The following is a 24202-nucleotide window of genomic DNA, read 5'->3' as shown; positions in this document are numbered from 1 at the left end:
GGTCTCCCACGCAGTTAATGGCACTGAGTGTCTGCAATAATTCCATAACAAATAAAACTTCTAACCACCATTGGTGTTCATGCATGCAGTGCATATTCAGTGCTTTAGTATCGCAATATCAGATTGTCACTGTCCACAAAATCCTCAGTGTATATTCCCTGCTGTGACTTGGACAGCACTTTGAAGCGAATATATTGATGATCACTCTTGTCTTCATGATGTCGCAGTGTTCATAGAAACAGTTTTTAGCTAGATTTGCCTAATCATTCTAATGGTGAAAATATGGACTATTTGTGCTTGTATGTTTTTTAAGTTGACATGAGATTGTAGTAAAAGGGTTCAACATGATCGATATTAAACAGTGTTTTATCTGAAATTTAAGGTTTTAAATGCAGGAGGATTTAATATTATTGTGATATGTGTTGTAAGTTTTTATAAGGATTTTTAGATGAACCACTCTGAATGTTTCATAGTGAATATTAGTGGATTTTAAGAAGCGCTTTTGGCAAAAAGTAAGTTTGCATCAATTTAGCTGCTTAGCACTAAATATTTGTTTCATTTAATACATTTGAACTATTAATGTAGATTGATATTTGCCATTAGTTTGCTTTACTTTTGGTTTGCTTGCTTAAAAATAAATTATATTGTCCCCGTCAGTGACTTATGGATTTTGGGATTGTTTTATCAAACCAATGAACACTTAGTTGCGAAATACAGGCATCAAATAAAAATACTTTTTAAAAATTACAGAGCAAAATTCTGATATTATGAATCTAAAATTATGAACTCTTATAATTTAAGAAATATTATATCAAAATGCACCTGGTATATTAAAACAATATTCAATCTTTGTTGTGAATGAGTGTCTTCTATGAAGATGGTCGAAGAGCATGTCAATTTCTTTGATAGTTCCGTATTGTTAGTTTTTTGTTTTTTTTACGTAATGGTTACCTTCAATTGTCCCACATTTAGATTTTTAGGATTAAATATCGATTTTTGAAAATGCTGCCTGGCTTTTGAAAGACTGGGGCTTCAATCCAACTACAGTTGCATTCAACTTGTTTCTTTACTTTCTACACTGCATCATTTTGTTGGTCTTGATTGAAAAGGGTTTAACCACGGATTTTTTCTCTCTTGTTTTTGTATTAATTTGAATAATATTCACATAGAAGTGCTTCTCGATGAATATGTTACTGTCATTCTGTAAGATTTAATGAAATATTAAGACACTTTATTACATATTATATTTCAAAGTCCATAGATTGAATACGAATTTGTTAAAAACTCAGTCAGTCTCAGGCAATTATTACCTTCTCTCGAAGTTGACTTTGATGGACAGTCTACCACAGCGTACGTCCAATAAATGCCATCATCTTGTCTGCTTTTAACCTGTAATCTTAACGAGATATATTTAAATAATTATTATTGAAAATCACTTTTTATTTTAAATATTTTGATTCCATGCATTTATTGTTCATGTAATTGGTTCCCCTGCATTTGTTTCTGTTCTTTTAACTCCCCTCTGAATAAAGATTCTGTAGACTTTCACTCTAACAGCCTACTAACAATATTTCACATAATGAAACTGATGAATGAAAAGGTGCATACTAGCTACAAATCTATAACTTTTAAGGACTGAATGCTCACACCTCCATGTTGATTAGTAACCAAATCGATGTGAAGTTTCACATTAATTTTGCCATTTTTTCTGATCATAAATGTTGAAGTAAGTCAGAAGTTAGGTTGGTTTGTTACAGCACTCAAGTGTGGGTTTGATACTAGCAAATGTTAATGTATTATGCCCCCCTTTGAAGAAGAGGGCCTGTATATTGTTTTGTTCATGTTGGTCCTTTGTTCAGTAAGTCAGTCCGTCGGTCTGTCCGTCCCTCCGTACGTCCACCAGATGGTTTTCGGATGATAACTCAAGAACGCCTACGCCTAGGATCATGAAACTTTATAGGTACATTGATCATGACTCGCAGATGACCCCTATTGATTTTCAGGTCACTAGGTCTAAGGTCAAGGTCAATGTGACTCAAACCAGTAAAATTGTTTCCGGATGATAACTCAAGAACGCATACACGCCTAGGATCATGAAACTTCATAGGTACATTGATCATGACTCGCAGATGACCCCTATTAATTTTCAGGTCACAAGGTCAAAGGTCAAGGTCACAGGTGACTCTAAATAGTAAAATGGTTTCCCGATGATAACTCAAGAATGCTTACGCCTAGGATCATGAAAATTCAAAGGTTCATTGATCATGACTGGCAGATGACCCCTATTAATTTTCAGGTCACTAGGTCAAAGGTCAAGGTCACAGTGACTCGAAAAAAGGTAAAATAGTTTCATATTGATAACTCAAGAATTATTAGGCCTAGGAAAATGAAACTTCATAGGTACATTGATCATGACTGGCTGATGACCCCTATTGATTTTCAAGTCACTAGGTCAAAGGTCAAGGTCACAGTTACAGAAAATGGATTCACACAATGGCTGCCACTACAACTGACAGCCCATATGGGGGGCATGCATGTTTTACAAACAGCCCTTGTTTATAAAGCATAGATTTAGATTAATAAATGTTTGTGATTTTCTATTCTTTAGATAACATTTTAATATATATAATGACACCGTTGTTGTCATAGCTTTTTATACTTTTTTCTTGGTTATCTTCTATGTGTACAATTATCAACTGCCTTCATTATAAGATCTATATTTTTACCTATAGTTTGTTTGATTTTAAGGCTATCATAGTTATATTTTTTACAATTAGCATGGCAAAATATATTCTTCTTGGTATTACAAATATACTAACCTGATAACGATTTTAATTTACCTCAAAAAAGGTCATGGGTGTACTGAAATTTTAACAGTACCCATCTATCAAGAAAAATCTGAGACCAATTTTATTTGGTCAAAGTACTTAATTATTGATTGCCTCTAATGCAATCATTAGAATCATTTAACCCAAAAAAGAATCCCAGAAATATATTTCTGACTGAAATATTGACTTCATATTGTAATTCCCGTCGAAGTCTTAAAATCATGCTGTTTCCACATTCGTTAATATTTAGAACCTATTTAAAGAACATTTTCTGTCACAGCAGCCTTTTCTACATTTGGTTGCCATGGGAAGTATTTAACCTTGGATGGTTAGTTCCTCAATAAATGTCAATGAAATGTCATAGCTAAAACATGGCATCAAAGCTAGGTATCAAGAATTGTAGGCGGTAATATACTGGCACCAGATGGGAATTATGTTACTGTTACATGACAGCTGATTGTAATGTAAATATGTAATAAAATGTCTAAGTATTGACTTGTGCATTACTTATATATTCATGTCTGTCTATCTGTCTGTCTGTCTGTCTGTCTGTCTGTCTGTCTGTCTGTCTGTCTGTCTGTCTGTCTGTCTGTCTGTCTGTCTGTTTGAATTTGATATTTGGCATGCATGTGTATCTCATAGAGCTGCACAATTTGAGTGGTAAAAGATCAAGGTCATCCTTCAAGGTCAAAGGTCAAGAAAAAAATCAAATCAGCGCATAAGGGGGCATTGTGTTTCTGAAAAACACATCTCTTGTTTTAAGTTATGTTGTTTCAAATATTTTTTTATGTTTTCAGCTGAGATGTAAAAAAATATGTATAGATGTCAAATACAAATCTGTTGCCAGTGTTAATGCATGTGTGGTAAGTGTTGTCCCACATTAACCTGTGCAGTCTATACTAATTAGGCGCAACATTTTCTGCTTTTATGGAATTTTTCATTGAAAGGAAGTCTCTTCACCAAAATCCAGTCAAGTGGAAAAGTGTTTTTCCCTGATTGGCCTGTACAGGCTTATCTTGGAAGACACTTTACTCACTTTCATAAAGCCTGGTTTACCCAGAACTAGGTTTGTATATCTTTCAGACAATGTTGTGACATCACATTCTGACCCTCGTTGAACGTGATGAAAATGGACGGTGACACCATCACATACTCACTAGATACGGGTCAACCCATGAAGGAAAAGCTTGATGGATTTTCAGCGTTTGAAAAGCCCCGGGAGACGGAAAAGCTCATATCGGAACAGTATCGAATGAAAATCCGGTCGTCCGTGAAATCCACTTTTCAAGGCCATGTTTACAACTTCCTTGAGCGTCCTACAGGGTGGAAATGTTTTGTTTACCATTTCATTGTGTAGGTATTATTTCCATATAGAGAATGGTTGTTCATTGTATGGGTATGCAATCTTATGTAATATATATAATCAATTTTTGTCTTTGATGCAATACAGCAGTTGAATATTGTAAATTGATTTTTTTTTCCGAATTTGAAAAGAAGCATAGTTGTTGTTTTTAAACATTTGAGACTTTTTTTTAGCCTGAAAAATCAGTCTGGAATTGTCTGTTTGGCTGTCTGGTTAAGGTAACCGTACAACAACTCCATTATGTGTCCTATTTTTAGTCATTCTATTTGTTTTGGATGAAATAGTTAGCACATGCAAATAAAACTAAAAAGACATGATGTACATGTAAAGCATAGTTTTGAAATCCTAAAGAAATATTATTTTTATTTCCCTTCAACTTGTTAACATATAAAATATTACACAATTGTCATGTTGTTTAATGTAATATGAAATTAATCAAATGATCAGCTGATAATCAGCTCATCAGGTCTTGGTGCAATTTGTGAATTGGATTCTGGTTTTCCAATATTTTGGATTAAGGATGAGACAACTCTGGCCATAAATTTGGTCATGGGAAGTTAAGAAACAGGAGCACTTTGACTAGTCTTTAACCTGAAGTAGGGTGTAATTTATAATCCCGTGCCATTGAAGGGGGAGGGATTTATATTTGGTGTTGTCTGTCTTTCTGTCTGTCAGTCACACATTTTTAGGATATATCTCAGAAACTATACAACACATAAACATGAAACTTCACTGGTGTATGGAGGAGAAGTGCCATGCACAAGAACCAATGTGGTTGTTTAAGAAATTGAATTGTGTAAAAAAGAATTTTTTCACAGGCTTCAGAACACTAGCATATCATCCTCGATTGTAACAAAGAAGGGTAAAATTCTAAGAAGGCTTTTAATTAAAGACCCTATAATTCAAAGTAACAAAGATAAAAGGCATAATTATAGGACTATTGAAGAATTGCAGAATTATCAATATTCAGTTTGCATGATTGAAACATTAAATGTTGACGAAGATAAAGATATGATAAAATACCAGAGTCAAATAATAAATAAGTCAAACTGTCCAATATGTTAGCATTTCAGACATTAATTTCAAACAAATTAAACATAAACAAATGTGTCCTTAGTTTGACCCTTTCCCACTTAGATCTGTATTTTGACGTATTTGTAGTCACTTAGAATGTTATATTTAAATAAAGATATTTTTTTACTAGATTCAAGTTTTAAAGGCTTCATTTTCAACCCTTAGATACAGATGAGTAGCAAACAGCATAAAACCTGAACTGACTTGGAGTTACCCTGCAGGCTGTTTTGGTATAATGCTGGTTGCAAAAGCCATTTTCACTTTGCTTCTGATGGGAAAAGGGTTAAATTATTATTCCCTCATTTGTTTGACATTGGTTTATTTTCTTTTTGCTTAAACAGTCTAATGACACTAAAGTTTAAAGTCATTATGTTATTCGCACGACTATTTTTTTTAGCGACTCAAAACATACCTATAATGCTGTAACAGCTGTCTATTGTATCTTGAACAGCTGTCTGCTGTCCCTAGGACACTGTGAATAATACATCATATACATGTACATGTAAAATGAATGATTCTTTTGTTTTCCTATAAGTTTAATACTCTTTTTCCAATGATAAATGTTCATATATGTTTTTGAAATCATTTTAAACAATACCGTATTGTTTTACTACACTGGCCCTATACCATGTTTGGAACCATTTAAATGTTTCAAAGGCCCAATACACTATTTTGAATTATTCAAATGCTACAAAGACCCAACATATTGTTTACAACTATTTAAATGTTTTAAGGGCCAAAGACACTGCAATTATTCAAATGTTACAATGGTACTGTGATCTTTCTGTAGCCATCAAATGTTACAAAGGCAGTGTAACCATTTAAATGTTATAATGATGGCCAAATGAACTGTCAACATTGATATGATAGGATTATCCCTAGAACTTTTTAGAGGAGTTTAAATGTTACAAAGGCCTGTTGCACTGTTTGTAGACATTCAAATATATTTTAAAAATTAACTACATTGTTTTAAACCTTTCAAATGTTAAGATAGCCTTAGTCACTGAATGTAACCATTCAAATGTTATGATAGCCCTAGTCACTGTATCTATCTATTCAAATGTTATCATAGCCCTAGTCACTGTGTGTAACCATTCGAATGTTATGATAGCCCTAAGTCACTGTGTGTAACCATTCGAATGTTATGATAGCCCTAGTCACTGTGTGTAACCATTCAAATGTTATGATAGCCCTAGTCACTGTGTGTAACTATTCGAATGTTATGATAGCCCTAGTAACTGTAACCATTCGAATGCTATGATAGCCCTAGTCACTGTGTGTAATCATTTGAATGTTATGATAGCCCTAGTCACTGTGTGTAACCATTTGAATGCTATGATAGCCCTAGTCACTGTGTGTAACCATTCGAATGTTATGATAGCCCTAACTCTAACCATTCCAATTTTCGCTGTCACTTAACACACATGTTTTAAGCCCTGGTATTTCCATAATGAGACTCATTTGTACCCTTGCACGTTGTGACTTGCAGGTTTATGAGGGTGCTGATATGCCTGACATTCACTTGCAGGTTTATGATGGTGCTGATATGCCTGATATTCACTTGCAGGTTTATGAGGGTGCTAATTTGCCTGATATTCACTTGCAGGTTTATGAGGGTGCTTATATGCCTGATATTCACTTGCAGGTTTATGATGGTGCTGATATGCCTGATATTCACTTGCAGGTTTATGATGGTGCTGATATGCCTGATATTCACTTGCAGGTTTATGATGGTGCTGATATGCCTGATATTCAGGGTGACTTGCAGGTTTATGATGGTGCTGATGTGCCTGATATTCACTTGCAGGTTTATGATGGTGCTGATATGCCTGATATTCACTTGCAGGTTTGTGATGGTGCTGATATGCCTGATATTCAGTGTGGCATGCAGGTTAATGATGGTGGTGATATGCCTGATATTCAGTGTGACATGCAGGTTAATGATGGTGCTGATATGCCTGATATTCAGTGTGACATGCAGGTTAATGATGGAGCTGATATGCCTGATATCCAGTGTGACTTGCAGGTTAATGATGGTGCTGATATGCCTGATGTTTACTTGCAGGTTTATGATGGTGCTGATATGCCTGATATTCAGTTGTAATTGGCAGGTTTATGATGGTGCTGATATGCCTGATATTCAGTGTGACTTGAAGGTTAATGATGGTGCTGATATGCCTGATATTTACTTGCATGCTTATGATGGTGCTGATATGCCTGATATTTTCTTGCAGGTTTATGATGGTGCTGATACCACTGATATTCACTTGCAGGTTTATGATGGTGCTGATATGCCTGATATTCACTTGCAGGTTTATGATGGTGCTGATATGCCTGATATTCACTTGCAGGTTTATGATGGGGCTGATATGCCTGATATTCACTTGCAGGTTTATGATGGTGCTTATATGCCTGATATTTACTTGCAGGTTTATGATGGTGCTGATATGCCTGATATTCACTTGCAGGTTTATGATGGTGCTGATATGCCTGATATTTACTTGCAGATTTATGATGGTGCTGATATGCCTGATATTCACTTGCAGGTTTATGATGGTGCTTATATGCCTGATATTCATTTGCAGGTTTATGATGGTGCTGATATGCCTGATATTTAGTGTCCTCTCCACCATTGACCAGTATGCCATCTTTGCAAACGAGACACTCTTCTGGATGGTATGTAGAATTATTATTGAAGACCTCCGTGTATATTAGATAAATTTGTTTTCGTAGTCTAAGTCTGTATGTATACTACCAGTGCTTTGGGGGGGGGGGAGGCACCAAATTTGGGGACATAATTCTGCAAAATGCCCAATGTCAAAAAGTATATTTCACAATTTCACAATGGCAGCCTTTAATTCCCAATTTATAAATCACAGCATTTAGATCATCTCCCTATCCAGCTTTATAAATTGATCCTAAGTAAGTATTTAATTTAGTACACATTTTCTTTGTTTAAAGTATTTAATCAAAACAATGCAAATTTTACAAATCCAAAGGGCCCCTGCCCCAAATTGGTTCATAAGTAGTTACCACTGACCCCAGTTGGCAGAGTTCTTGTCTGTTCTGTTAGTCCAAAACTTGTCATCAGATCTTCATCAAACTTCATATCAATGTTTTTTGTTACATTGAAAGCATTTCCAAATATCTGCTTAAGTGATACTAAAATATGGCCCTTGAATGATCGAAATTTGGCCTTATAGATATTTCCATTGTCTTAGTTCATCAGGGTTCGACACTAAGGCACGTCCGACAGACATTGTCTAGTAAGATCGGTGGTCGGGCTAGTAAAACTGTGGGCTAGCTTGTCCGACTGGTCGTACATAACAAATCTATACTGATTCATATAACTATACCTTACCGAAAACCTTTTTCTCTTAATGTGTAAAATAACTCTCGTATCCGTTATTTACATCAGAACAAAACTAGCGTATATAAATAAACGCGGAGAATTCACATGATTCATCACTACTTTTAGACGCGAAGGAGAGCTTCCCGCAGAAATTGCTTCTTTCCATTGGTCAAGTTGTCATGAATATTAATGATTTTCTGAAGTGTCTTAGAACTTTACATCATGTTTTTACGACTTCTATTGACAATCGGTATCATCAATGTAAACATTTTGGCGTAGCAGACGAGAGAATGTTATTTAAAGAATGGCTTTGTTCAAGATTGGATTTTCATCCGACAAATAAGTTAATAAAGAAGAATCCGACGGTAAAACTGACACAGATTATGCTGGAAAAAGGGCCTTGGAGCTGTGGTTGCATGGAGCACAGCGGTCAAGGAGGCCAGAATTTGATGACCTTGAATAAATGTCACCTGCTGTACAGACATCATTTATTTAACTGGTGATAAACAGTGAAATTATAACAAACAATTTATGTTGTTAAATAGTTTTATTTTATTTTTTACTCTTTGCATCAAAATGACTTTCTTGTGTTCACTAATTATTTACTGATAAATAATTGATTAAACAGTTACACGACACAATTGTGTTTATTTGTTATGTCATTTATGGTCTAGTAGACATCATATTCGGGCTAGTACATTTTAAAGGAGCTGGTCCGATGGTCTGGCTGTAAAAAAAGTTTATGTCGAACCCTGTTCATCAGTTTTCGTTTGATCTTCTTGATAAAAATGTATGTAATATAAGTAATGTCTCACAATATCAATAAGTAAACTTTGTCTTAAGGTGCCCTGAGAATGAGTGACCAGTTACCTTCAAGATAGAAAGTGTGTAATCTCTGTCAATCTCAGTCAATGAAAGAAATGTCAGTCAATGAAAGAAATGTCTTGCAAGAAAGCCACTTTCATTGCCTCATGACAGTTGTCATGGAAGAAAGCATATCATTACCCAAAAAGGCTGACTTCGGTTTCTTGATCAAATCTGAAAGTTGAGGAAATTTAGTGTTGAATGCAAGGATACCTAATTGCGTGTGAAGTGTTATGGAGATTTTATCCTTCCAACGGTGTTGGCGGTGATTAAGAGAAAAGCGTTTTGTTAACGATTTATTGTGTGATAGCACGCAAACTGTTGACAGTAGAATTGTAATTATGTTCCTATGCAGTGAGATTGCATGCTCTCTGGCAGTGGGAAATTATTCTGTAACCAGTCCATTTAACACAAGGGGTTATTGGTTTTCATGTGTTAGTAATGTCGTTTTAAAATCAGATTGCATGCAATGGTCAATAGATTTCTAATTGTTTAACTTGGTTCCTTTAATGGTTTTATGTGTTTCAGAATTGTTAAATCTAGTTCAGTGGTAGAATTTGTACGAACAAGAAACTTGTTTTATAATGAAACCCTTTTTACAACTTACAATTTACAACCAAGCCAAAAACTTATAAATTTATTTATAGATATATAAATGAAATTAAAGCACTTTTGTTTTATCAAGTCAAAAGACTATAACAATTTATACAAGCAGCTGTAAGCTATCAGAATAGTGTTTGTCATAATAGAGACCTGCGAAAACCGGGCTCAATGTATGTATGCAAAGTTTCCACCCTAGCTACAAATTATTTCCGACCAAAGTTTTTGTGGCATTGTTCCTATAAACAGCTTTATTAAAACTTACACAAGTTTGTTTTCCATTTATAGGTAAAAAAAAAGTAAAAGAAAATGAATAATGCTTATATGTATTAAATACAATCTCAAACTTGTATTTACAGATGACATGTCAAGCTTTTGTAATAATTAAAGCTGAGTTATAAGTAGAAAGCTATATTTTGTGTTTGTTAGGCTGAAGAATTACCGTAATCGGTTGTGTATAACGCGCATTTGTGTATAACGCGCATCAACTTTTTGAAGCAAAAAATCGGGAAAAAAAGTTTTTGATGCAAAAAAACTGGGAAAAATTCGGTTCCATACTCCATGGGCTAACAGAAAATCGTTTTATTTACATTGCCGGTCTCGCGCGTTATTTCGAGCGTCTATGCGATATAGATGGTAAGGTTACATTACACAAATATATTTGTGTTTGACAATTTGCAAAATATTCTTTCCAGAATATGCGCGGTCCTGAAAAGGACCTTTGTTGTTGTCTTTGATCGTCTTTATAAGGGTCGTCCGTCTATGTCCGAAACGTCAATATTGTGACTGACAATTAAAAAATTCTGACAATTCAAAGACAATTTCAAGATTCTTTCTCTGTCGATCGCAGTGCTATTCAAGATACGGTAAGTCTAATGACAATTTTTATAATGATTAAAAATGGCAAATGTGCTGTTTTTATTCATGTTGAAGAGTGTTGTTTATTGCTCATTCAGTTGCTCAGTATAATTGACAGGTGACTTTAACGACTCAAACTTCTCAACACCATTACTGACATTACACGCGATAATTAAACAGTGGAGGTGTGATGCCGTCTGCCGGTTCGCATGTTTTGATAATAGCCCAGCTACACAAAACTTGACAGGTGACTCAAATCTTGACAAGACGTATGAAAACGTGTGAACAAACACAACATCAATTTTATTAACACATTTGAAAAGCAATAAAAATAATCATCAATATCGGGAAAGGCCTTGCCGACATACTATTGTAAATCGACAAGTGCCCCAATTAAATTGTGTAACCCTAGTACAGTAGGGTATAATATTGTGGGAATAAACAATAAAATTTAAATAAAAATGGCTTCCTTGTTTTTCATTATCTCCTTCAAATTTATTTGATTTCGATGCTCTGTACGTACCTGAAAAAGATAGAAAATATTAATTTTAACTTTATAACGTTTGTTAATCTATATTCAGATCGTAAATATAATACAATTATTAACATAGTGACAGTTAAATCGACTGGGAACAGAATGGTCCGAGTTACCGTAACTGGGTAACTGACAGGGAAAAAATGTTTTGGCATGCCTGTTGTTGTGCATAACGCGCATCAAGTTTTTTAAATCAAATTTGGGGGTAAAAAAGTGCGCCTTATACACAACCGATTACGGTATTGATTCCTAAATGGCTTACAGCAATTAAAGCATGCTAGTACCACTTGCTTATTGTTGATTCTGCAATTAAATGTTCTTTGATGTTTGTTTTTTCATTTTTATAAAGAAAATACAGTGGGTAATGGTTATTTGTGTGTCAGGATTCAACATATGCCCAATATCAGATTGGATTTTTTGTTGAATTTTGTTAATTGCTTTCAGTGAATTTATCTGGTGATAGAAGTTTTGTTTAAACCAAAATTGATTTTACCTTCATTGCAGGAAAGTCTAATTATGCTGGTGATAGAAGTTTTGTTTAAACCAAAATTGATTTTACCTTCATTGCAGGAAAGTCTAATTATCATTATAGAGACACTCTGAGTGTTACATATTATAACAAGTTCTTGAAAGTGCTCCCAGATGGCAGGGGAAGCCAAATAAGTACATGAAGGTAGTGAGGTGACACACTGTATTGGCTTCATCATTCTGGCTTTAATAGGGCACTATAGAGACCTTAGAACAAGTGCCTACAACGGATCATGAATGTCTTCTGGCCAAACATGATCACGAACATGGAACTGCATAAAAGAGCTTGCGCAAACAGCATCGCGGAGACCATCGCTTTGAGAAGATGGAGATGGCTAGGCCACGTCTGCAGAATTGCAACCGACTCGCTACCAAGGGTGGCACTGAGATGGACTCCACAGGAGAAAAGAAATCGTGGACGAATGAAAGAGACGTGGCACCGAACCGTGGAGCGAGAACTCAAGAGCCGAGGCCTCACTCTACAGACAGCACCCGCAACAGCAGCTGACCGACCAAAGTGGCGCTCTCTTGCCGTCACCTCAAGCACCAGACGGCGCAGAGAGGATTGAATTAATTGAATAGAGACCTTAATGAGCTACAGATCAATTGAGCCAAACATTTGGAAAACTGGGCTTAATGCATCTGAGTAAAGTGGTGTCCCAGGTTAGCCTTTGCAGTACGCACTGGCTTATCAGGGAGTTAGCCTATGCAGTAAGACTTTCTGCCTAGACTTGATCTTCCGTTAGTACTAACTTTTAAACAAAACATTCCATGAAAGAGGATAATGTTGTCACTTTTTGAACTTATTGAACAAAGTTCATACAGCTCAGGGTAACCAGGGTGATAAAGCCCGTTTTACGAGAGGGCTCATGTCTCATGTTGATAATCAACCAGTTGCTGCTGAAAGGCAGCTAGACAAATCTTGTGCCTCGTTTCAATGTCAATCATTCATGTGACAATACACAAAGATATAATGTTGTTGATGATGTTTCAAATGAAGCAATCGTTGGAAATTGTTCTATAAAAGTTGAGCCTATATCAAGAATGTAACATTTGCACTTTGATTTGATGTAGAAGAGGAATGCTGAAATGAAAACAGACAACTGTAAGTTATTGAACGAGGGAGCCAATTAGCAACTATATTTCAGTTACACAAGCTCTTAAGAATTAATCTATATCAATTCTGAGCAATTCTTTCTTGTCAGTACTTGATGATTTTCTATGAAAGGTTTTCAAGAAACAAATAGTTTGCTGCCTGTTGTTTACCTATGAAGGACTGATTCCAACAAATTGTGAATGCTTGAGCTCAGTTTAGATTCTTGCCCTTGATCATTCACCCAACCCCGTCCTGTCAATTGATCAAGGCCATTCTGGTGTAACCACCAACAGTGCCTAAATATAGAGAATAAAATGTTTTGTGTACATGAATTAACCCTTTGCATGCTGGGAAATTTGTCATCTGCTAAAATGTCGTCTGTTGAATTTCTAAAATTAGCATTTTCTTCGATTTTTTTTCAAAGAATACTATCAGAATAGCAAACAGTTTGGATCCAGATGAGACGCCACGTTCTGTGGCGTCTCATCTGGATCCAAACTGTTTGCAAAGGCCTTTAAAATTCAGCTCCAGCGCTTTAAGGGTTAAGCCGACGAGTTGATGAAAGGTTTACACGGCGGAGGTAATGACTTTTAGAAGCAATGCTTGTGTGTAAGCTAAATGCATATTAATAAACTGAATTAAGTGAGTGTTTGAAGTCAATATGATGTACACATTTACTTGTAACTAATTTGTCGGATGTTCACTTGTTATATCCTTAACCCATTTATGCCTATCGTCTACTAAAAAGGACCTTAGCAAACAGCGTAGACCCAGATGAGACACCGCTGTTTGCTTAAAGGAATTTCTGTCAGAAATATTCTAAATATAGAAATAGATATACTAGACATCCCTAATTTTGGAAATAAATTGATCCAATTTAGAAGGATGGGAGAGTTCACTTGGCATTAATGGGTTAATGTACCTGAATTTATTAATATTAACCACCAGACTGACTTTATATTCAAAACATCATCAAATTACAACATTCCTTCATTAGTTCAAACCACTCAAACTGAAAGCCATTTATTGACTAAATGGTTCATTATTCTCATGTTTCATTGAGACTAAAACATTTTTTGTATCTCTTTTAGGAAATTGTTTTAGTGGTGTTTTTCGGTGTGGAGTACGCGGTGCGTTTGTGGTCTGCCGGATGTCGCAGCAAATATATAGGACTCTGGGGACGGTTCAGATTCGCCAGAAAGCCCATTGCCATTATTGGTAACATCGCATTCCTGTCCTTATTTTGAAATAACACCACAGTGCCAACCAGACTCATCAGTTATTGCAAAATATAATCTAACAAAGTTGGGTTATAATTTAGCAAGTTGTACTTAAAAGAAATATTGTGAAATATGTTGTGATTTCGCAGAACAAAGAGGCAGTTTGTTAATAATGAACACGAGAAGAACAAAAAAATTCTCCCGCTGGTTCAATAAATAGGTGTATCCATGACATTTTGCAACTTAAAAAATGTTGTTACCATATTTTTCAGTTAAATTAGACTCAAGTGAAAGTGTATTTATTAATTATTAATTTTCACCATTAATTAGAATAAACTGCTTTCATATGATTAAAACTGAGCATTACAGTTCTTAACTGGCAGTTCTTAACTGTTGCAACCATACATTTTTTATAACACATAAATTTCAACATATTTTGTCGACATGATTTCTGTAATTGTTTTGTAAATGTTTGGCAATATAAAAAAACCATTTAACTTGCAGGTTGCAAAGTCATTCTCCCAAATAAATTCTGTTATAGTGTTGTTGTTACATCCGTCTGCATAATCTGGTATTTAAGATTATTATTCGGTCATAACATCAACATCCTCATAGGAATAAAATAATTACAGTTCAGAATCATGAACTAATGAAATTTGACCTTTTATTGTGAACTTGCCCTTTCACCTAGGGGCAAGGGAATTGTAGATTTGTTTGGGTACATTGTATGGTCATGAGGCATTATTCAAACATTAAGATTTTAAGCACATGCATTAACCCTTACCACTTAGAAGCAAAGTGAAAATGGCTATGTGCACACAGCATAAACCAGAAAAGCCTGTGAGTAACTCGCAGTGTGTTCAGGTTTTATGCTGTTTGCTGCTCATTAGTATCTAAGGGTTGGAAATGAAGCCTTTAAAACTTGAATGGACTAAGAAAGGTCTTTAATGAAATGTAACTTTCTAAAGGACTATAAATGCGTCAAAATAGGTATCTAAGTGGTAAAGGGTTACTGAGCTAGGTCTCCCCAGAGAGAGGCTCATGAACTTATTGCTCCTGTAACAGCACTGATAGGCACCATAACACGCCTCCCATGGTGCCATTGCCTTGCCTGTTAGAGAGCTTTTGTGACAGTAAACTGATAATTAGCTGCCATGTGCTCTGATCTCTCTCCCTTGTGGTTCCCTGTGTCAGCTGCAGACAACGTCAGACAGTGCTTTTGCAATTTGCATTGATTGCTAGATGGAAGTCAATCCCTGGGCATGAATATTTTATTACTAGGCAGATTTCCAATACAAAACCAAATGGTTTCAGATTTCAAATTTTTAAATCACTGGTTATATATTAATCTGTCTTATCTTATGGTGTAGACTGCTGTGTAAATCAGCCAGGTGTTAAACCCACTGCACAACTTTAATTTCATACCCTTTTCATAGCTTTTGTTTTAGTGAAACCATTAAGGGGGTCAAATTTCCAAAGTTATCAGGCTGACCGACATTTTAGAAAGGAAAAAGAAAATATTATTCAATTAAACCTGCACTTTAAAGACAATGAGAAAGAGTAAAATACTAGAGCACTTAAAAAATGTATTTTGTGAATAAGTTTAAATACATATAATTTTAGCTCATGGCTCATTTAGCAATCTTTTTAGATTGTCTTTTGTATGTGGTTTGTTGTGAACATTTTGCATTGTGAACTCTCCGGAGGTCACATCTTCTTGAAACTTGGTCAGAACAATTTACATTACATTTTGTCAATATAATTATATCTTCAGGGTAAGCTCAATAAAGCTTGAGAACACTTCGGAACTCAGATTTTTTGCCCAATTATGATGGAACTTTGCCTAGTAGATTATTCTGTTATATTAATATCTTTGTCGAGTTTCAGAATGGTTTCAGACCATTTAAAACACTTACAATCTTTAATGTGATGGGGCAGTTTGTGTGTGCAATTTTAAGGAAGAGAGAGAGGTTTTACCCAATAATCATGACAGTTGCTTAGAACATACCGTAATTAAGTTCCTTATCTTATAAGTGTAAATTTTAGGGACAGTTTGATAATTGTCTCATAAAGTACTTTGTTGTCATGAGATGATGCAGGTTTCCTGGTATGAGGTGATTAATAATAATATTGGTAACAGATTTTTATGCCCCTGGTAGGGTGGCATATAGCATTTGAACTGTCTGTCCGTCCGTCCGAAAACTGTAACATTGGCCATAACTTTTGCAATATTGAAGATAGCAACTGGATATTTGGCATGCATGTGTATCTCATGGAGCTGCACATTTTGAGTGGTGAAAGGTTAAGGTCATCCTTCAAGGTCAAAGGTAAAAACAAACCCAGGGGAAGTAACAAGCTTTTAGGGAGATAATTTCTATTTATCAATTGTCAGGTACAGATCATTTTTACAAGGGAAGTAATATTTTTTAAAGGGATAGACTAAAAAAATAAAATAAAAAAATCAAAGCGGCGCAGTAGGGGGCATTGTGTTTCTGACAAACACATCTCTTGCTATTTGATGTTATAAAAATCAGCTTGCAAATTCCTGTCTCAGCTATTACTTGGACAAATATTTATGGCTTTTACAATTACTTTTCACAAATGTAAACCTTGTAAGTTTACATGTAATTGTAGCACCTTTCTCCAATAAGCTCACATTTCAAAAATAAATTGGGCCATATCAAAAGCTTAAAAATTCCTGTCTCAGCAATAACTGTTCCATATATTGATGGGTCTAAGAATAATGTATACAAATATTAGCATCATATGAGCCTTGTTCTGAGAAAACTGGGCTTAATGCATGTGCGTAAAGTGTCGTCCCAGATTAGCCTGTGCAGTCTGCACAGGCTAATCAGGGACGACACTTTCCACCTAAACTTGATTTTCGGTAAGGAGAGACTTCCTTGAAATTAAGAATACCATAAAAGCGGAAAGTGTTGTCTCTGATTAGCCTGTGCAAACTGCACAGGCTAATATGGGACGACACTTTACGCACATGCATTAAGCCCAGTTTTCTCAAAACACGACTCATTTGGTCGAAGGTTACCTTAAGAAATTTTAACAGCTTGTTGGGACTGTATACTGTATTCATTCATCATACAATTTTAAAATAACCACAAATTGCACCCATGAGGTAGTGTAGGTGTGTTGCATGCAACCCTGTTTTCCCTATCTCAAAGGTCAAAAGCCCATTCATATGTCAAAGGTCAAATGTGGCAGCCATAAACCAGCTTCTTCAGAATATATCTTTTTGATTTATCATGTAGTTTTAAAATAACTTCACTCAAATGAATGCCATGAAGTGAAATTGTGTTGAATTTATCTTCCGCCCCCTACCTCAAAGTTCAAGGTCATAAATAGTGGTCTAATTTAATTTTAAACAGCTTTAAAACAGCGTCTTCTTGACACTAGTGGAATTCTTAGGCAAAAGGAGGGATTTGTGTCCTATGAATACCTGACTTGTTTGCTGTGTCCTATGAATACCTGACTTGTTTGCTTCAAATAATAATTAAGTTCTTTAGTACAACTCTTGCCATTATGTTTTGTTACATTACAGATCATCGTGTGCATATCAAATGGCACTACTACATAGATTACAAGTAATTTAACAACATGAAGTGACTGGTAGTGTTTTTCCCAGGACGGCATAGGGGCTGTTTTATTGCATATCCAGCTGACATAATTCATAGAGGCTTCATAACTTGAACCATTCAAGCAATCCTTTCAGAAGCTCTAATTAATTTTCAGAACAATGAATATTATAGATTCTGGCAAAGATTCAAATAATGACAAAATCCACTTGAAACACTGATCAGATTTTAGTTTCGTTATTTAATTATTCATAACATATAGATTGAACACTCTGGTTAATTAAAAATCCTCAATGCATGCAAAAGTATTGTGGAGGATTAATTTTCCTAAAATTGAGTATGTTTTTGTCACTTAATACTTGCAGCATTACTGGAAGTAATTAACATAAAATGTATAATTGACATGTATGTGTCCCTTGGTATTAACTTGATTACACCATTTTCATGAGGTCATTAAATTTCTGATTGCCTTATGTCCAATTTACATGGATCAAAGGTTTCCCTATTAGTTTAAACCTATTTATTTTAATTTGATTGCATTGAAAGCCTAAGGCTTATTTGAAACGATCTCGAGTCCGTTTCCTGGGACAAGTACTTGGTGTGACTGGGGGAGATCTATAGAAGGTTCCCACAGTTGGGATATAACCAGTGACCTCCCAATCGCTAGGGGGACACAATATCCACTACCCCATTGTGACCTTTTTTTATGCCCTCGGTAGGGTGGCATATAGCAGTTGAACTGTCCGTCAGTAAGTATGTCAGTATATGTGTATGTCTGTCCGTCAGTCCGAAAAAAAGCTTTAACATTGGCCATAACTTTTGAATTATTGAAGATAGAAACTTGATATTTGGCACGCATGTGTATCTCATGAAGCTGCACATTTTGAGTGGTGGAATTTCAAGGTCAAGGTCATCCTTCAAGGTCAAAGGAAAAAAAATAATTGTCAAAGCGGCGTTCTCATGAAGCTGCACATTTTGAGTGGTGGAAGTTCAAGGTCAGCCTTCAAGGTCAAAGGTCACAAAAAATATATTTAAAAGCGGCGCAATAGGGGGCATTGTGTTTCTGACGAACACATCTCTTGTTCCCTATTAGCATGAAACATTGTCATCAATAATTTGGTGGTTTTTCTATATATAATTCATGACTGGAAATGTTCTGTAAATTTCAGATTTTCTGGTCGTCACAGCATCTGCAGTTGTGCTGGCTGTAGGATCCAATGGTCAAGTGTTTGCCACCTCAGCCATCAGGTTTGTTCAAGGGCTAAATTGTTGCCAAGGAGATGATGTATTTCAAGCAATTATTTAACACCTTCATTTTTCTCTTTTCCCAATTTTCTCTTATTATCCTTCTCAAAAGCCAAAGGTTGTAGTTTTGCTGTATATGAAAAAATCATATTTCCCTTTGTTTACGCACATGTATTTAAGCCCAGTTTTCATAAAACACTGCTCATGTTCTTGGTTCCAGAGGTGTGAGGTTCCTACAGATTCTGCGTATGCTTCACGTGGACCGTCAAGGGGGCACCTGGCGACTGCTTGGCTCAGTGGTCTACATTCACAGACAGGTAAATACAGGAATAAATGTAGTCTACATTCACAGACAGGTAAATACAGGAATAAATGTAGTCTACATTAATAGACAGGTATATATAGGGATATATTCAGTCTACATACACAGACAGGTATATACAGGAATAAATGTAGTCTACATTAATAGACAGGTATATATAGGGATATATTCAGTCTACATTCACAAACAGGTAAATACAAGAATAAATGTAGTCTACATTAATAGACAGGTATATACACAAATAAAATGAGTCTACATACACAGACAAGTAAATATAGGGATACATTGAGATAACAGAAGTATAATAGGAGAAATTATTCATTAAAACATTATGGAAAATGTGCTTATACCTGAATAAAATCCTAAAATTGGAGATAGTCTTTTATATAATGGTAAGTTTTACTAATTAAAACAATTATAGTAGTTTTTCTTGTTTTAAAGCCCATTTGGAGTTCTGGTGCCTGGGGAATTTAATAATAAAGGCACAATTTTGAGTGTTTAAATAACTGTTTATCAAAATAAAGCCTTATGTTAGAATGAGCTGCCTCATGCAAAAATAGGTATTATGCCTTTTGCGGCCAGCGCAGCCCCAGAACAGCCTGCCCATTACCTTTATAGTCAGACAAGGTTTTTTGGTCTCATTAGTGGCAATTATTACTCCTCATTAGAGTATACACATTCAGATGCAAGTTAGAAGATAAACTGCTAAAATATGTCATAAGACCCATTTTCGCATGCTGTGGCTTAAATTGTGTAAACCTGATAAGTTTGTTGTTGAATGACATGGAAAGCCTAGGGCTTATCACGATATTTCACTGAAAAAGTAACAATCACGTTTTAGTTATGCATGGATTCTTGTGCTAATTTGTGAAGAAGTAAAATGCAAAAGACATGCCCCTGAAGGCTAAGATCCTACTGTATATATTTCCCCACATTGACATTTAAAACACAAGTTCTCATTTACCAAAGGAAGCTGCGGCTTAATTAATCTTTTCTCAGCAATGTTATTGTCTCAATGTCCTCAAAGAACTATTTGATGAAAACATTTGAAGAACCGCAGGAAACTAAATATGTTTGCCATTCCTTCTTCCACACAATTGTAAAGAAAGTTAAGTGAGGGAAAGATGTGTTAGACATTTTGAGATCCAGGTCCAAGCTCTTGATTATTGGTAATTGTTCAATACTGTCTGTTGTAAATAATTTGAATGGTCATGTTACTTCAAAAGCACTAAATGTTCATTCATAATTATTATCTCCAACATCAACATCAACATCTATTGATATAATAATGCCTATTACCTTGTAATGGCATTAAACATGTATCATAAGCGAAGCACTGACATTCCTTGTTTGGAATTCTTTTTTCTATACAAAAGTATAATAAAAAAAATTGAATATGTTTTCCTAATTTTTCGCTGTCTGCAGTTGTTATCTTTATCCCTTTCAACGCTGGAACCAAATTTAAAAGGCCTTTGCAAACAGTTTGGATCCAGATGAGACGCCACAGAATGTGGCGTCTCATCAGGATCCAAACTGTTTGCTATTCTGATTGTATTCTTTGAAAAAGAAATAAAAGAAAATGTTAATGTTAGAAATTCAGCAGATGACATTTTAGCAGACAACAAATTTTCCAGCATGCAAAGGATTAACTGACAAATCTCCTGTAACGTTTTGCTAGTGAAAAAATGTTCTGCAGCTGTTTAGGGACTGAGCTAAAACCAAGAAACATAAAATGCAAATAAAATGGCTAGTCCTTGTCTTCTCATATGTTTAGGACTTCCATCTAAGGTTGTGTGCGCAATAAACTTCAGTTTGGTGTGTCTACTGATTTATTGCTCAAAACCTCCTTTAGTAAGAGTAAAATGTACAGGATAGGATATTCATATAGGGTTGTTATTTGGCCATTCATGCTCTCATATAAACAGTGTCTCTCTCTACAGCAATAGTATTGAGATCACACTGAAAGCAAAGCAACAACTACCCTCCATGTACAATGGTCTTCTTAATTGGTTATTTCTAATTACAAACTTGTACATAGTGTTCCTTCATTATATATTTCAGGAGCTGATTGCAACATTGTACAGAGTGTTCCTTCATTATATATTTCAGGAGCTGATTACAACATTGTACATAGGGTTCCTAGGACTCATTTTCTCCTCATATTTCGTCTACCTGGCAGAGAAAGATCAGGGTGCTGACTCAGGCTCAAACTTTAACAGCTATGCTGATGCCCTTTGGTGGGGTGTGGTGAGTTACCTTTGTCCAGATATTATATTATTTGAGCTGGGCTCTGTGAAAAGAGGGTTTAATGCATGTGCGTAAAGTGTTGTCACAGATTAGCCTGTGCAGTCTGCACAGGAAAATCAGGGACAACACTTTCAGCCTTAACTTGATTATTGCTAAGAAGAGACTTTCTTAAAATGAAAAATATAAGAGCGGAAAGTGTTGTCCCTGATTAGCCTGTGCAGACTGCACAGGCTAATCTGGGAAGACACTTTACCCACATGCATTAAACCCCCTTTTCATAAAGCATGGCTCATATATATTTAATCACCTCATGCGAAAATGGGTCTCATGCCAGAAACTGCCAGGGTAGCTTCAGATCAACCTGTGCAATAGGGCAGTCTGGTCTGGAGGTACATTGTCCACTGTTAAATCATGCAAGGTTTTATGGCCTCATAAGAGAACAGGGCTTTGCTGCCTACATATATATACATATCGTAAGACCTATTTTTGCATGACGTGGCTTATATATATGAATGCCTTAATTTTATAGGAATATCTTAATTTATGTTGGAGTTTCTGCAGTGATCGATACTTGCTAAAGCCCTATGGCCATTTTAGACTGTAGCGATTATTGACTCCAGCCCCTCCTCTGACATTTACAGACCTGTTTTACATGTATGTTTGCTATATCATGCATATTTTTCTGAATGATTTCAATTGCTATTTGTGTGCAAATAAATTACGATACACCCTCCTTGGCGAAAGTCTGTTTTGACTATACAAATTAACTTGTTTAGAAATGCCATTTGTTCCATCATTAAGAAATAGCAACTTTAAAAAAAAAATCATATTCTTGTGAATTTGAATGTCAATCAATGTTCATCAGTTTGGATTTATTTGGAAATTCATGTGGTCCAAAAGCAGTGGATTAGAAAGGGCATGTACAGATCTTCATCAGTTTCTAAGACAAAATCAACACTTTAGAACTTGTTAACAAAATGGCAGCATTCAGCTGTGTGTTTATTAGGGCTGTAACGAATACACTAGGTGACGAATACGATACGTATCACAAATACAGGGTGGCGAATACGAATATTTATTCGCGAATATGAATTTCAAATAACAAAAGTAATACTGACAACTTGACATGACATTATATAGTATGAAACTATGAGTATTTGTCAATTTGATTAATTGAGTAACAGAGTATCATTGCATACTGAAAATATGTAATATAACACTTTGAAATCACAAAACACTGACTAGAACTGCTTAAACTTTGAACACAGTTTTGAAACATGACTAGTACCAATAAAATCCTTGAGTAGAACACTTAAGTGTCGACAGTTGACACATTAGTGACAGTACCCATTCACATTTGTTTAGTGAGCATATGCCAGATAGGTGATGTAGATGATATTTCAATGTCACCTATCTAACATGTGCTCATTTGATATATTGAATAAAAACTGTGTGGCAATAGGAAAAGTATTGAACAAGAAATAGTTTTCATTACTCCATAAATTCTGACTTCAACTCAAATATTCAACCTGTGCCCTCCATTTTGTTGATAATCTCACTGTGTAACATAGTGGGTGGGATAAACATGATGAAAAACGCCGGAATAAGGAGAAGAACATTTAAATATAGGGGTTTATTTTATGAACCTTCATTTGTAAGCTAAGATGAGATGATTAAACTTTCAAACTCGAAACCACGTTGTTCATATTCGTCAAATATTCAGTTCGGGAGGGGGCAAATAACAAATACGATTTGTCCACAGCCGTATTCGAGTAATTCAAATATTCGAATGTATCTTTACAGCCCTAATGTTTATGTCTTAAATAAAAATGTTTTTTTATGTCCCTCAGTCTAGACTGGGGGACATATTGTTTTTGCCCTGTCTGTTGGTTTGTTTGTTGGTTTGTTTGCGTCAAACTTTAACATTGGCCATAACTTTTGCAATATTGAAGATAGCAACTGGATATTTGGCATGCATGTGTATCTCATGGAGCTGCACATTTAGAGTGGTGAAAGGTTAAGGTATCCTTTAAGGTCAAGGTCAAAGGTAAAAATTTGCAATATTGAAGATAGCAAATTGATATTTGGCATGCATGTGTATCTCATAGAGCTGCAAATTTTGAGTGGTAAAAGGTTGTGGTCAAGGTCATCCCTCAAGGTCAAATGTCATATTTATGGGGGGGGACATAGTGTTTCATAAACACATCTCTTATTTTTCCTGTATTTGCTCTGAATGAGCCTGTTACAAATATTTTTGCTTTTGTATTAAGCTCAGTGACCACAGCTTCTGATTATAAAAAGTTGCACACATAAACATGAAGGAAGCAAAAAAGCAAAGTAAAAATTGCTACTTATCATTAATAAATACTGTAATTTTATTGAATGGGCTGAAGATATTAGCTTAGATTGTTGAGAAAATGTCTGCAGTTATTAATTATAAAATAATGGCTGAACAGGTCGAAAAAGTGGTATACTATGCC

The 24202-nt window shown here is 35.3% G+C and overlaps 1 protein-coding gene across 1 annotated transcript in view; it reads left to right on the top strand.

Moving 5' to 3' along the window:
• The window catches only part of LOC127851450 (potassium voltage-gated channel subfamily KQT member 1-like), a 68208-nt gene that overhangs the window by 28043 nt on the left and 15963 nt on the right, over positions 1–24202 (top strand). Inside the window, exons 3-8 of the mRNA XM_052385240.1 lie at positions 3912–4181; positions 7851–7941; positions 14190–14316; positions 19078–19156; positions 19374–19470; positions 21585–21722. Of these exons, the coding sequence (XP_052241200.1) occupies positions 3952–4181; positions 7851–7941; positions 14190–14316; positions 19078–19156; positions 19374–19470; positions 21585–21722 (762 nt within the window). The 5' untranslated portion in view covers positions 3912–3951. The remainder of the gene's footprint in view (positions 1–3911; positions 4182–7850; positions 7942–14189; positions 14317–19077; positions 19157–19373; positions 19471–21584; positions 21723–24202) is intronic.

Source organism: Dreissena polymorpha, chromosome 11 (genome assembly GCF_020536995.1).
Source record: "Dreissena polymorpha isolate Duluth1 chromosome 11, UMN_Dpol_1.0, whole genome shotgun sequence".
NCBI lineage: Eukaryota > Metazoa > Mollusca > Bivalvia > Myida > Dreissenidae > Dreissena > Dreissena polymorpha.
The sequence above is the reverse complement of the archived record's forward strand: the minus strand, read 5'-3'. Positions and strand labels throughout refer to the sequence as shown.